Source organism: Podarcis vaucheri (genome assembly GCF_965113315.1).
Source record: "Podarcis vaucheri genome assembly, chromosome: 5".
In the NCBI taxonomy this organism is placed as follows: domain Eukaryota; kingdom Metazoa; phylum Chordata; class Lepidosauria; order Squamata; family Lacertidae; genus Podarcis; species Podarcis vaucheri.
In genome coordinates this window covers 55,201,140-55,216,409 of record NC_138763.1, presented here as the reverse complement: position 1 = coordinate 55,216,409, position 15,270 = coordinate 55,201,140, and the positions used below count along the sequence as shown (strand labels likewise).

Here is a 15,270-nt window from a genome sequence, read left to right as displayed (position 1 = left end):
CCTTTATTTTTTAAATTTATTTAAAATGACTGAAGCCACAGCCAGAAACATGTTCATTCTGTTTCTGAACAATGCCAAACTTTGTGCTTTTAAACACTATATATATATGTGTGTGTGTGTGTGTGTGTGTGTGTGCGCGCGCGTTTAATTTAACAAAATGTATTTACTGCTTGGTTTTAAGAAAACATCTAAGTGGTTTGCAAAAATAGTGATGACTGATCATAAAAGTAGCAGGAGAATTAAAACCAGTATGCTGATTAGGATCCTTAACATGAAAGTAATACAAAACTATATCTGCACAGTAGCTGATACAAGTAGGCCTCATCCCCTTTGCATATGTGGCAGCAACATCAAAAATGAGTGACTGAGTTCACACGTCACAGTAAACTATGGTTTACTATGAGTATAGGAGAACGCTTTCACTTCGCTCCACCCCTAGCATAAGTGAGACCAACAAACCACAATCCTGGCTCAGTGTTACATTCAATATGGCTTGCATTTTCTTTTGCTCCAAACAAATGCAACACCAAGGTTTGTGGCTTGTGCTAGGGAAGCAGCAAAGCAGGAGTGATCTCTGCACTCACATGCAAACTGTGACGTTTTAAATTTGTTTTCACTACAACATTGCATTTCTAGGTTTTCTAGTTTATATGAAAGTGTGGCACACAAATATTTAAATGAAAGTAAATAAATAGACTGAGCTAATGGAGACAATCCACACAATATTTTATAAGCTGCCTTAAAGAGATTCTCGCAAGAGAACCAGAACATGTGGACCAGTTATCAGACTTCTATCAGAGGAGGTAAGATTTTGATGATGATGTTGATGATGATTTTGTTATTTATACCCCAGTCATCCAGCTGGGTTTCCCCAACCACTCTGGGCAGCTTATAGCGTATCTAAAAACATAATAAAAACATCAAGTGTTGAACCTCCCAATATAGGGCTGCCTTCAGGTGTCTTCTAAAAGTTGTGTAATTCTTTATCTTGTTGACAACTGAAGGGAGTGTGTTCCACAGGGAGGGCGCCACTGCCAAAAAGGCCCTCTGTCTGGTTCCCTGCAACTTCACTTCTCGCAGTGAGGGAACCAGTAGAAGACCCTCAGAGGAGGACCTCAGGCAGCGTGATGGGGGTGGAGATGCTCCTTCAAATATACAGAGCCATGGCCATTTAGGACTTTAAAGGTCAGCACCAACACTTTGAATTGTGCTCAGAAACGTAGCCAAACCTTTATTGTACAATTAATTCCTTTGTATTTTGAAAGTTAAACCACAGGTATTATTATTAAAAGAAAGATATAACTGGGATAAGATGCTGCTATAACTTACCCTTCCCCCATTTTCACCACCATTCTCACAGGTGGCAAAAATGGGGAGCCCATAAAAAAAAATCTGAAAGTTTTGAACCCTCCATTATCATTGGTAGCCAACAATGAAGGAGGTTTTTTCTTCTTCTAAGTATTTTGAAAAGAGATTTAGTAGTCCTAAGAGAACTAGCTATGGAGCTCTACTTTGAAGCTCTTAAGCCTAATTAAATTTGAGCTCAGCTTAAACTACTAATTTTATTTTTGCCGATTTCATTTTCATTCAAGCATAAAGGCTGAAGTGTGATTGGAGATTAAGTTCTTGGATTGCAATCCTGCTTACCAGGAAGTAAATCCTGCTAAACTCTGTGAGACTTTCCTTCTGAATAAACATTCTTAACGTGTTTTCAAGACTTGACCGTAAACTGCCCAGAGAGCTCAAGCTGACAGGGCTGGGTATACATTTAGAATGTAAAATAAAATAAAAATAAAGGTTGGGTTGTAAACTGAGCTAAAAAGGTTAAAGATGACTCGTAAAGCCAATTAAAAATACACACATGGTACTTCTTACCCCAGCACACTAAAAAAATCCTTACTAAAACAAGATCTAAATACACAGCTTTTAAAGCTAATAACTGGCATGCAGGTAAACACGGAGTAGATGAGTGTGAGGCCTATGAACAGATAACATGGGTGGAGTTGATCAAGGCCCAAAAGATAATGCGCTATGAGCTCAGAAAGATAGAAGAAATTCTATAGCACAAAAGTGGTAGGCCTGTGGTTTCCTGCATTGACCACAGTTTGCGCAGACATAAAACCAGAAAACAGTTTTTATTCTGTTCACCTAAAATGCACAGCTGCAGTATGTTTGCAGAAGTTCCCTGCCAACAAGCGATACCATCCATACTTGGTATCATATTCCCATATGCCATGAGACAACCCAAACTACAGCAGGGCCAAAATCATAAATATTCAGTATATGGTGGATCATTAAGCATATACAAACTATTCTCATGTTTAATGATCTAAAATCATGATTTTATATCATGTTCTTTTGCTGTGCTTAACTGTATATTGTACATGGCTTGGGGTTTTTTTTAGTGTCACGCAGTCTAGAAATTTTCTAAATAAATGGAAAACATCTACCCATTTCACAGTTGAACAACAACTAGGGTTGAGCTGAAATTCTCCCTTCCCTCCCCTCTCCTCAGCCCAGTCTCAGTTTCACCATCCCATTTGCAGAGAACTGGTTGGGCAATTTTGGAGACTGGCAGCAGAAACTGGCAGCAAATCTGTGATTGGCAGCACTTCCCCCTCAGCTATTTTGTTCGTGGACACTAATCAGGAAAAAAATAGTGGTCTTAAAATGTTAAGGAAAGGAGGAAGGACGGAAGGAGGGAGCTTGCTGGGTCTATCCAGTGCTTCCCCCACCCTTTAAATGTTTAGGGGTGCTATCATTTTGACTCAAGAAAACCACCATTTTTTAGTTCAAATCGGAGGGGAAATACAGTAAATCGACAAAAGTACAAAGATCCACAAAATGTTTGGGGTATGCATACTCCGTGTACCCCTAGAAAAAAGCACTGGATGTATCCAACTTTGTGGGTATTCTGTATCAAGAACTGGGTGTTACAGATGCCTGCTGGACAGCAATAGCCCTTAACCAGGTTTCCTCAACCTCGTCCCTCCAGATGTTTTGAGACTACAATTCCCATCATCCCTGACCACTGGTCCTGCTAGCTAGGGATCATGGGAGTTGTAGGCCAACAACATCTGGAGGGTCGAGGTTGAGGAAGCTTGCCCTTAACCATCAGGGAAGAGTAGCATCTTCTCTGGATTCCTGCATCACTAAGATGAGAGAGCCAAGGACGATAAAGACCAACCTAGTTGAGAACTTTGGTGGAAAACTGAAAGGCTCCCCTTAAAATGCTAACAGTTCTTCCACTTTTGGAGGGAAAGGGGGAAGTTGCAATTGATTAGGCAGCCCTGGGAACAGCAAGGATGAACAGGTCAAGTTGCAAGGCTTGGCCTCCAGACAATGTCAACTGACCATAACTCTTATCTTAGGCTTCTAGAGTGCGAAATGGGCAAAAGGTTTAATTCAGCAATTGCCATTTAAGATTTGTGTGTCAACTGTTCAGCCAACCTCCCAAAAGTAGATTGGAGGGGGGAAAGCACTGACTGGTTTTCTAATCTGAGTAGGGGATTTAAATAACAAAAATTAGATTTTCTATCAAAGAGCTTTCTCCTAAAGCCAATTCAAATCACATCAGTGATGGCAGCCGCAAGAGGACACTGTTCATTGCTATGTAGCAGAAATCATTGCTGACTTTTAGGTAAGAACAATTGGGGGGGGGGTCTTTTAAATTGGGTATGAAGGTGATTCCCCCACTCCCCCACCCAGAAAAAGGATAACTAAAAAGTAGGTCAGAGTCAATGGTCCAGAAATCAAATTACTGCTGACTGAGGCGTTGTCTGAATTGTCTCTAAAGGACTGCTCATGGCTTCTGTTCCACGACATTTATGCTGCAGCCCAATGTTCACTCACCTGGAAGTAAGCCCCAATGAACATAATGGGACTTGCTTCTGGGCAAATATGTATAGGATTATACTGCCAGAGTAAAAACCTACCATGCCACTTAGGGGCAAAAGAAAATCCACTTACCATTGGTTTTTCTTTCAATTTCCTAAAGTGTTAAAGATGATTATGTTCCTTCATTGAGGTGCTTTAAGCACTGCTCTTTGCAATCAGGGTAAGAAAGAGGACACAATCCACAGGAAACCCTCCTGCCCATTCTCGCCAATGGAAAACAGCACAGGAGAATTCCCTAGCGAATTGTGTCCATGTTTTGCAACAGTCGTCCTTGAGGAAACTCAGCTTTAGAGGGAGGCCTGTAGCTCAGTGGTAAGAGCATCTGTTTTGCATGCAGAAGATTCCCGGTTTGATTGCTGATAGTTATTATGAAAAAGAACATTGCTAACCACCAGGACTCAAGGTGGGGAGACTTCAGTCTACTTTTTAGTCTTAAAAAGGGGGGCGGGGAGAGATAGGAAGCCCCTTCATATTTTTGCTTTAAAGGTATTTTAAATAAAATCTGATGAAATTCAAAAGTCCAAATTGTATGATCTGGTTTTATTGGCTTTGTGGACTTTTCTTTTCCTATTTGTCTTCGTATTGTGTGTGTAGCAGGGCAGAAGTCATAGATGAATCAGGCAGACAAGAGTGGAAGGAGATCTTCTCAAAGTCAAGACGCAAGACACAGTCTTGACACAAAAAACTTGAGGCTGAGGACAGGATAGCACCCTTGAATTATCTTGGGGAAAGTGAGGAGAATTCACTTCAGTGAAAAGGTACTTTGCACATGTTCAGAGGCACTTTTCTTTGGCTATTATTAAGCTTTGCTTTCTTTTGGGGAATGGAAATCAGCACGTACATAAAGAGGTATGTTTTTAACCTGAGGTGCCAGAATGGCTAGCGATGCAACTCTAAACTATACTGCAAGAATCAGGCAACAACAGCCTAGACTGGCAAGGATGAATGCAGAAAACAAAGGATGTAGGAGGAAGAGCATGACTGCAGAAAAAAAGATTTGATATATTTGTTTGGGCCAGTGGTGGCTTTTAACTTATAAGCACAGCTGTTTCATTTTTTTACCACCCCCTCAGACCCTTTTATAATGGTGTCTCCACATATGTGCCCTCAGGCTAGAAGAGAATTAATGTCACAGCTGCTAGCTCTCCATAGGTGAGAATTTGTTCTAGGCAAAGCTTTATTGCCAGGACCAGTTATTGCCTTGAGCTTCAAGACTGGTCCAGTTTTCTCTACGTATAGTTGGAACATCCTGTAAACCCTTTGGAACAGACAACAGAAGCCATATTGCTGTTTCTTTCATAAGGTGCAGAACTGCACCTTAGATTTACAGCACTTCCCGATACACATTGAAAGCCCATGACTATAGAATGCTGGGAGCTGTAGTTTTCCCTTGCAGGGCTACAGTTCCCAAGACCTTAACAAACTACAGTTCCCATGATATTTTTGGATATGTAATGTGCTTTAAATGTAAATAAATCAATTTGGCATCGCCCCATCTTTATAATAAGGAATCACAGTTGCTGAGTAGAATTTCTGAAAGTTTTGAAGATTCACTCAAGCTGCTAGTTCCAGCAGTTATACTGGAAGCTTCTTTTGATGGCTTTACCACTGAGCTGTGACCCCTTCCCTCGGTTAGTGAGGGCATCAGTACCAGATGTGCCAAGCTCTACCAATAGAAAAGTTCAATTCACTACGCTGATGCTGAGAAGTTTCTAGAAAAAAATATGACATCCATATAGCCACAAATGAGGTCCTTGTTCAAGTCAGGATAGAGATTCCAGGAGAATATTCAGCAAATCGAACAGGTAACAAAATTCAGAGTACCACCTGCCTCCCCACAAACCTGCAATCTAGCCACTGCAAAAGTAACTAAAAGGGAATGATCTCAGGAAATATGCTATGAACATTATTCATGGGTTAGGAAGGAAGGATGGTGTGTATGGCAAACGCAGCAAAACCGAGACATTTTCATATTACGTGTTTTATTTTGGGGCGGGTGGAGGGGATTAATCAAGCTAGGCCACATTGGAAGATGAAAGCATTTTATCTGGAAGAATGCACTCATGCAATTCATCAGAAAGAATATTTTATTTGCATTCATTTTGCTCCATGAATATCCAATGTAAAAACCACAATCAGCTTCTGAAATTCAACATGGAAACAGCCCAACTAACCTACAAACCTGTCAAAACAGCTTTTCAGAGCTTATTCATGACAGATGCTATACTGGCACCTGGCTGTTTTACACTACGGTATTGGAATGTAAATTCTGTGGACTGGAACCTTTACAATTAGACTGCATTTGATTTTCCTGCAGAAAATTGTGCCTCCCCCTCCACCCCACCAGATCATTTATCCTACCCATGACATGTATCATAAAAACAACTAAATAATGAAGGATATATTGTTTAAATTATGGCACTGGCTTTGCTGAATTCAGTTGATTGGCACCCTAATCCAGTGATCTGCGGGAGCTCAGAAATTCGCAGTAGTCTTTTGCAGATGCAGGTTTCTCTCATAAACACACACACGGGTGGAGCTGATTCCCAGAGGCAAAAAAAAACAACACAAAAAACCCCCCCCCCAAAACAGGGCAGTTCCTGCAACAAAGAAACTTTCTTGGTTGAGCAGTAAGTACTGTATTTTCCTGTGTATAAGACGAGGTCTTTTTATTTTTAAAAAATGCTAAAAAGATTGGGGTTGTCTTATACACAGATAGTGCTGAGATGGGACGGACGATTGGTGGCTGCCACGAGCAGGAGATTGCCAGCGGCATTTGGGGGGGGGTGAATGTTGGCTGCGGCAAGGTCTGCTTGTGATTGGCTGTTGTGGCAATTGGGCGTGCGATTATTGGCTGCTGGCGGCGAGCGGGCAGACGATTGGTGGCTTCGTGGATTCGTGCAATTGGCAGTGGCGGGTGAGCAATCTCCCCCCATTTCCTCAATTTTGAGTCCCCAAAAATAGGGGTCTTGTTATAAACGGAAAAATGTGGTATTTTGGAGAAGAGTACAATGAGCAAACACATTTCACATAAGAATCTCCCCAAACTCGCAAACAATCTCCCCAAAAATCTCTGTGACCTAAAATGTAAAAGAACCATGTCTACGATAAATATATTTAGGATTGCTCCAGAGTTTTAACAGTTTTTCCAGGCAGTGGCTTTCCCTCATGGTGTTCTATGTTGGAAAGGGGGGAGGGGGGCACTAAAGTGGCTTTGTGGTTTTGCACCACAGTGGCTGGTCACATCCACACCATACAGTTAGAGCACATGCCTTCCTCTCCCCACCCCGACCACCCCAAATCCTGGGAACTGCAGTTTGTTAAAGGTGCTAGGAATTGTAGCTCTGCAAAGCTAAACCAGTTCCCAGAATTTGGGGAAAGGGGGAGCCATGTGCTTTAAAGGTATGGTGTGGCTGTAATCACTGTTTTGGCCTCAGCTATTAAAGCTGATCCTGCTAGGCTTCTGTCGACTAGCATCTGAAAAACAACATGGTCTTTTTATGACTTGTAAATTCTACTTGAAGCAGCACAAATCTCAGTTACAGGGTCTAGACATATTGGGCATAAACAAATCCAAACTTTGAACACACACAGTTTTTTCTTGTTGGTTTTTTATTTCTTTTAAAGGTAAGGAAAGTAGGTAATCAGTTTCTCAGGTGACCGCAAATTTTGTAGAAACAAGTGGGGCCTGCAACACAATGTTGCAGCAGATCCCCACTCCCAAAGAGGAATGCTCTTGCTCAGGGATCCAGGCAGCCCGATTTTAACAAGATGTGCCAGGGACTGAACCCTGCACTTTCTTCATGCAAAGCATGTATTCAACTACTGACCGATGACCCCTGGACACACAAATGCACACACACACATGGCCTGGGGCATGGATGTGAACACGGGGCCACAAAGGCCATGAACTGCAAGAGGCATAGTCTGCAACAAAAATTTAAAATAAGCCCAGGGACACGTCCAGGGTACATTATCCTCCTGAAAGCAAGGTTTCATTCTTTGCACCTGCATGCAGGGGCCAATTCCATCTTTATTTTACCATGGAAGAAGGTGCAATAAACTTTTGCAACAGTCATAAGAAGCAACTTACCACCGAGTCAAGAAATCTAATACAGCACTCAAGCTCCGGGCGAGTCTCACAGAACTGCCGAAAGAGAAGTCTTCCTATTGGCTGCTTGTCACATAAACTGTAGTAATCTCTCTCTAGAGGAAATAAAGAGGAGGAGGTAAGGTGAAAAACTGAGGTACTTTTTAATGCATTTTGGTCTGGTTACATTGTGTCCATGTTTTCTTTTCCTTAAGGATCGTAAAACACACACACACACACGTTCTGCACAAGCGATACAAAATGACGCGCACACACACAAACAATTCACAGGGACAAAGGCTGTAGCCAAAGAAAGTTATGTGCAGTTGTGACGTGGAAGCAGAGAAATTGATTGTACCAGCATCTTTATGAAGTCAAGATTTTTCTCTCTCGCTTTCAGGGATGCATGTTTCTGACTTCTAACTGTTGCAAACAGAGGCTTGAGATCAGAGAGGCAAGGCCTGCAGAAATCCCCGAAACAAGATGGGGGAATGTGAGCAAGATAACACTCTATCAGGGACCTCCAGTGCCTTTCAGAGCCCATTGCCCTTCCCACGACTGGTAAATGCAGAAGAAATTACTCCTCACCCCGTCCCATTGCTCTTACTTCTGCTCAGAGAGTTGACTGTTGGGCCTGCTCATGTGAGTCCAGACTACCAAGCTGGAAAACAAATATGGGGCATATCTGTGGTGCTCCTGTTCCCTGAGTGCAGGTGCTGCTGACCCAGTCCCTAACACTCCACATCCCGCCATCTTTGCTCCACTGCCATAGAAGACAAGGGCACAAAGGGTAATAATAATAATCTGCCAGAATGCTTGTTCCATGTTCACTTAATGAGATATCACATGGATTGAGGTCACTCATATCCCCCATATAAAGGTGGAAGGCTATTTGTTCCATCTCCCTCAGCTAGCATCATTTTCTGAACAGAAACATAGCTATCATTTACATAAAATAAACTCAAATTTGGTGTGTGTGTGTGTGTTAAGATATGAAAAAAATCTGGAATTAGCTTGGCACAAATATAAAACCAGCTGGTGCATGAGGCTGTTATGACTGTAAATTCAGGAGTAGGATACCGCAGCACGTGCCGTAGAACTGGCCTTGCTAAAGAAATATTTATGGCTTAAAAACAGCAAAACAGCTCACAATGTATGAAACCACAGGCTGTGTTTTCTTCAACATTCTTGCCCTGACTTTTCTCAGCGCCATATGACAATTTCTGTTGCTGCTGCAACAAACCACTCCTTATCTTAAGGCATGATGATGCTGTGAAGCAGACAAGCTGCCTTCACTTAACCTATTACAGAGAAGCGCAACAGCTCGTCCAGATTAAAATCCTATTCTTTTCCAACTTTAGGAAAATTTATGGCATGTCTTGAATTGCTCGAGATTAAGACTATGATGTTTGCTGGCTGTTGCTGTACACAGGTCTATTTAAGCGGCAAGCTGTTGCCTGTCCAGATTGCTGGGGTACCTTCCCTTTCCTGCAATACCTGATCAAGCTGAGCTACTTGTGAAATTTAAAAAATAGCACAGTCCAGGCTAATACAGAGGTTCCAAGAAGCTTGATAATTACCCCAAAGTTTGGCAGCCTTACAAAAAAAATCCTCAATGTTCCTCCATCTGAGTGGCTCCACTAATTCCCCACATTCTTTTTAGACCTTTCACGTTGCGGCCAAGCTCATCTTCCATCACTCCCTTTACCCAGAAATAATGGCACAAGACACATTAGCTGAACGAATGGCCACTAGTTTACTTGTTTACATTCGTTGGTCTGCAATGCCCATAACTAATGATTGTCAAACTTTCTCCCCACAATTTTGTTTGGTGTGGATGTCCTGCTACGGAGCCAAGGATTGGGAAACCGCATCTCCTGCGGCTGCCTGCCTTGTTTAGATGAACACTTCCTGGATTGAAAAATTGGCATCGTAATGATGTTGCTCTTTGTTTCTCATTGCCCACACACCTGAGGCAAGGGTGGGAAGACGTCAGGCTTGTGGGATGCAAAAATGGTGGAGTGGAGACAATGTACTCTTAGAATTAAGGAGTAGGGCGCCTCTGGACACAGCACAGGAATTTGTTCTCACTACCTAAATCGAGCTCACAGTTGCCCCCAAGGTTTCTTCAGCTCAGCAATCTAATTTAGACGGAAAAACCTCCCCCCACCTTGTTGCTACTGTTAAACAATTGGGAGTCAAACTCATAGGCGCCGACTCCATGGGGCCTGAGGGGGCTCGAGCCCCCTCAAAAAAAATTTTTGGGGGGCTCAGCCCCCCCAATAATCTCAGAGCGCCGCCGCCGTCCCCCGCCTCCTCCCCACCTGTTCCCTCCCTCGCCAGCCAGCCAGCCAGCCGCGCGCCCTAGTCGGAGAGCCCCGGCCGTCCCCCGCGAGATTAGGGAATCCCCGGGGGCGGGGGCTCCTGCCTCGCTGCTTCGCAGCACCACCGCCACTGCCAAGGCACTGCCGGGGGGAATTTCCTTCCTCCTGGCGGTTTCAGCCCCCGCGAGAACAGGGGAATCCCGACCGGCCACACCTCCCAGCCAGCCAATCGGCTGGCTGGGGGGGCGTGGCTTGCCCTATTTAGGGCCGGAGCGGAGGGGGCTCGCCCCCTCTTCTCCGGCTAGCCCCATGTTTCCCGCATATCAGCTGTTCCGGAGCTGATTAATAGGCGCAGCACGCTCTCCCCTATTCGCTCACGAGGAGGCGGCGCCACTTTATTTGCATATTCATGAGCTTATTTATTATTCATGAGCTTTCCCGGGCCCCCCCCCAATATTTTTTATAAGTCCGCGTCCCTGGTCAAACTCCTTGATGATATACCGCGAATCACTTAGAGATCTACCAGTAGATCTGGCTCTATCTTCTGCCCACCCCTGACCCAAAGGATGTGCTGAGATGACTCTGGAAGAATTACCACAGACCTTCCAAGTGTCCCTATTTTCCAGAGACATCCCTGATTTAGAGAAGCTGTCCTGGTTTCTGATTTGATCCTGGAATGTCCCCCTTTCCCTAGGATGTCCCTATTTTCATTGGAAATATATTGGAGGGTATGGAATGATCTGCCCCACAAGCTGTCTGAAGGCAATTCTGTATAGGGAAGGGTTTTTTTTTAATGTTTAATGTTTTATTATGTTTTTATATACAGTGGTACCTAAGGTTAAGTACTTAATTCGTTCCAGAGGTCCGTTCTTAACCTGAAACTGTTCTTAAACTGAAGCACCACTTTAGCTTAATGGGGCCTCCTGCTGCCGCTGCCAGAGCACGATTTCTGTTCTCATCCTGAAGCAAAGTTCTTAACCTGAAGCACTATTTCTGGGTTAGTGGAGTCTGTAACCTGAAGCGTATGTAACCGGAAGCGTATGTAACCTGAGGTACCACGGCATGTTGGAAGCTGGCCAGAGTGGCTGGGGCACCCCAGTAAGATGTGTGGAGTATAAACAACAAAATTATCATTATGGAAATCTTGGAGGGCATGTTACCAGGCCCCAACAGTGGTGACTCTGGAGGTCAGTGAAACCACCAGGCAAACAAAGTCTCCTCATGTTGGTAAACCAAGGAGGATTGGTTAGAGTAAGCCTGCATGAATAAACCCACACCTCATTGGTAATTTTAGACACCTCAGGTGGACCTGGTTACAACTTCATGACCCATTCTCCTAAAGGGAATGAGGGCAAAAGGACCCCTTCCCCAGGCCACATTCCCTGGAGGGAAGTCCTTGTAAAATTTTCCCCAAAAGCCACCTCATATCTTTGCATCATGTACTTCTGATTACACAACAGCTTCACAGGACATTTTAGGGAAACGTGCCAGATCTAAGAATTCAGTCAAAGGCTTCGTTGATCCAACAAAAATTCTCCCCATGGTAATGGAGCAATCCTATTCCCATACTGAGCCCTCTCTGGCCCCCAAGATAATCATGCAGGGCTTTCCACATCATCAGCCTTCGGCTTGCTGCGGCTCCTGTGTGTTGTGCAAGAATTGAGGGAGGGGTACGCAGAGGGGATATCCAAGTGGCTTTTATTCATTTGTATGTGATCCAGCAAATAGATTCTTCTCTCTGAACCATGAACTATCAGATGCCTGGAATAAATAGGGTAATAAGATGCCAAGGCTCATGAATATTTATGATAAGGTAAAGGTAAAGGTAAAGGTACCCCTGCCCGAACGGGCCAGTCTTGACAGACTCTGGGGTTTGTGCGCCCATCTCACATCTATAGGCCGGGGGCCAGCGCTGTCCGGAGACACTTCCGGGTCACGTGGCCAGCGTGACAAAGCTGCATCTGGCGAGCCAGCGCAGCACACGGAACGCCGTTTACCTTCCCGCTGGTAAGCGGTACCTATTTATCTACTTGCCCCCGGGGGTGCTTTCGAACTGCTAGGTTGGCAGGCGCTGGGACCGAGCAGCGGGAGCGCACCCCGCCGCGGGGATTCGAACCGCCGACCTTTCGATCGGCAAGCCCTAGGCGCTGAGGCTTTAACCCACAGCGCCACCCGCGTCCGTATTTATGATACTGCCTACCATTTCTCCATACAAAACAAGTATCCAGAAAGATAATCAAAGACACAAACTATTATATTATAAAAATGGTCAGGGTGTGACCATGATATGTGTGAACTCTTGATGGTCCAGATCTTATCCCATACTCTCATCTGACCATTGTGATATAACAACAACAACAATAATAATCTCCAGTCATCTTCTGATTTTTATTTTTTTGTTTTTGCTAGCTGGGCATGTAACATTAGGAGGAGCCCAGAAAAATGACAGAGCACATTTGCTTTTGACTACCCAAGTAGACAAATGGCTAGCTCTGTCTACACAAAACTCATGCAGTATTGCTTTTGATTGGCACAGCCTGAGCATAAAGAGGTAGGCACTTACACATTTTATTCAGCTTCCACAATAGTACAGAGCGTGCCTGACCTAAAGCAGTACTGCTGCTAACTCTTAGCCCTTTAGAGGGATCCGTATGGAATATAGCAAATAGCAGGCAGGTGGCGCTGTGGGTTAAACCACAGAGCCTAGGACTTGCCGATCAGAAGGTCAGTGGTTCGAATCCCCACGACGGGGTGAGCTCCCGTTGTTCGGTCCCTCCTCCTGCCAACCTAGCAGTTCAAAAGCACATCAAAGTGCAAGTAGATAAATAGGTACTGCTCCAGCGGGAAGGTAAACGGCATTTCTGTATGTTGCTCTGGTTCGCCAGAAGCGGCTTAGTCATGATGGCCACATGACCCGGAAGCTGTACACCAGCTCCCTCGGCCTATAGAGCAAGATGAGCGCGCAACCCCAGAGTCGGTCACAACTGCACCTAATGGTCAGGGGTCCCTTTACCTTTACCTGTGTATCACTCTCGTATGGTTCCATGGACCACAGGTTTCAGAGTGCAATCCCAGGTGCTCTGGGAGAAATGGGAAATCACTCAAGGGCTGAAGGAATCCAAAGGAATTCCTGTTCGAAAACACTGCAGAATCTATAACCATTTTTTGAAAATGATTTTTTAAAAATAAAAAAAACTGTGTTTTGCATAATCTTGTGTAACCTTTTTTTGAAAATGAATAATCAAAATTAAACTGCTCAAATCTCCCTCCCTGTGCGTGTGATTTAAAAAAAAGAAAAAGAAATTATAAGGGGTTCATTAGATTGTGGTCCTAATGTATACTCAGCTCCTGGTGTGTGCGCAACACTCTTTATCCCATCAGCTGTGCTTCATTGTCATACTGGATTTTTTGATGCAGAATACAATTGGATAAAGACAATGTGTATTGGATAGAATGCTTGGCTCAAGCTAAATCGAGATAACCCCATGGACAGAAGTCTCCATCTACCGGCTCCAGTCATATCCCACATATAAAAGTGGGAGGATAATCTTTCCATCTCCTTCTGCTATGATTGCCCATTTTTTGAACAGTAACATTTTTTTAAAAAAATAATAACTCAAATTATGGCCAAAACAGAACCCCCCTTTTTTTCTTCCTATAAGAAAGTGTAAGGCCAAAAATTAAACCAGGATGAATGCAAGAACATGTACAATAGCTCTAAGTCATCAAGTCCTTGGCAACTTTAGTCTATGAGAACAGGATGAACTTGCTGCTAAAATAATAAATGAAATTATTATTCCCCTTTAAGTGGCATAAAATAGCTTCTAAGATTCAGTCCTGAAGGACTGAGGAACTGCATTCGTGTAGATACACATACCTTATTGATTAACTGAAAGCACATTTTTGTGTATTAAGTAAACACAAATTCACAGACAATTTTTAGTGGCACATCCAAGATGAAGAAGAAAGGGGGGGGGAGTCTCCAAGTGCATATTTTATTTATTTTTTGAGTCCACTGCATTTCAAGTATCTTCCTTGGGGAACTCTTAGACATAGCTAACTCAAAACTTTGTTCCCCAACTTCAGTTCTTTGAAGACAATGAAAACACTTGGGAGAAATATTTCTGTGCATCAGAAGCATCCTTCCTCTCCTCCCCCGGCACTTGTATTTGGTATCTTCCTTTTGGGGGCGTATTTTTACATCACAATCCGAGGCGTCATGAGCTATGACCAAATTTTTCACACTCTTCCTCTCCCCTTTTACCAGTCTCAAAGGAAAAGAAAAAAACCGAGCGCGCAAATGGACAACTGGAGAGTCAGAAACCTGCCTTAAGAGTCAATTATATCGTTCTCTGTATAGATGCCAATAAAAACAGCAGTTCTGATTCAAAAGTTTAACAAATGTGGAGAATGATTTCCTGAGGAAATGGAAATGTTAAATAGTTGGAAGTGAAACCATATGTTTGCAAATGATGTAGTGGACATAACAGTTGTAGGGACAACTGCGAGAGAAGAGGACACATCCTGCCAGATTGGAGAAACTTTATACAGAGACAGGACCCCGTATAACTTCAACTTTCCTTATTTTAGAAAATGAGCACAGGCTTGGATCGTGCTGCCTGTTGAATGAGGCTTTCATATCTCCCCTTTCCACCATAGCTTCATATTCCACTCCTTAAGACTGGGGGACCCTCCAGTATGGCATAAAAAGGAGGGCAGGGATGCAGTGGGAAAGGGGGGAAGGGAGACTGGCAAAAACTGGGAACTTTGCCTTCTGCTCACGCAACAACACAAGTGCATCTAAACCATGGATTATAGCGGCTTTGTACACACTATACTTTAAAAGCACATTCAAAACACATTCTTTCTCTCAAAGAATTCTGAGCACTGTAGTGTACATCTCACAGAGTTAAAATTCCCAGCTACCTTTAACAAACTGCTGTGCCCAGAATTATCTGA

The 15,270-nt window shown here is 43.6% G+C and overlaps 1 protein-coding gene across 2 annotated transcripts in view; it reads right to left on the bottom strand.

Moving 5' to 3' along the window:
* GRK5 (G protein-coupled receptor kinase 5) overlaps nucleotides 1-15,270 on the bottom strand; it is a 153,020-nt gene that overhangs the window by 63,926 nt on the left and 73,824 nt on the right. For both annotated transcript variants that reach the window (XM_082222681.1, XM_082222680.1), the window contains exon 3: nucleotides 7,991-8,103. In XM_082222681.1, coding sequence (XP_082078807.1) covers nucleotides 7,991-8,103 — 113 coding nt within the window. The remainder of the gene's footprint in view (nucleotides 1-7,990; nucleotides 8,104-15,270) is intronic.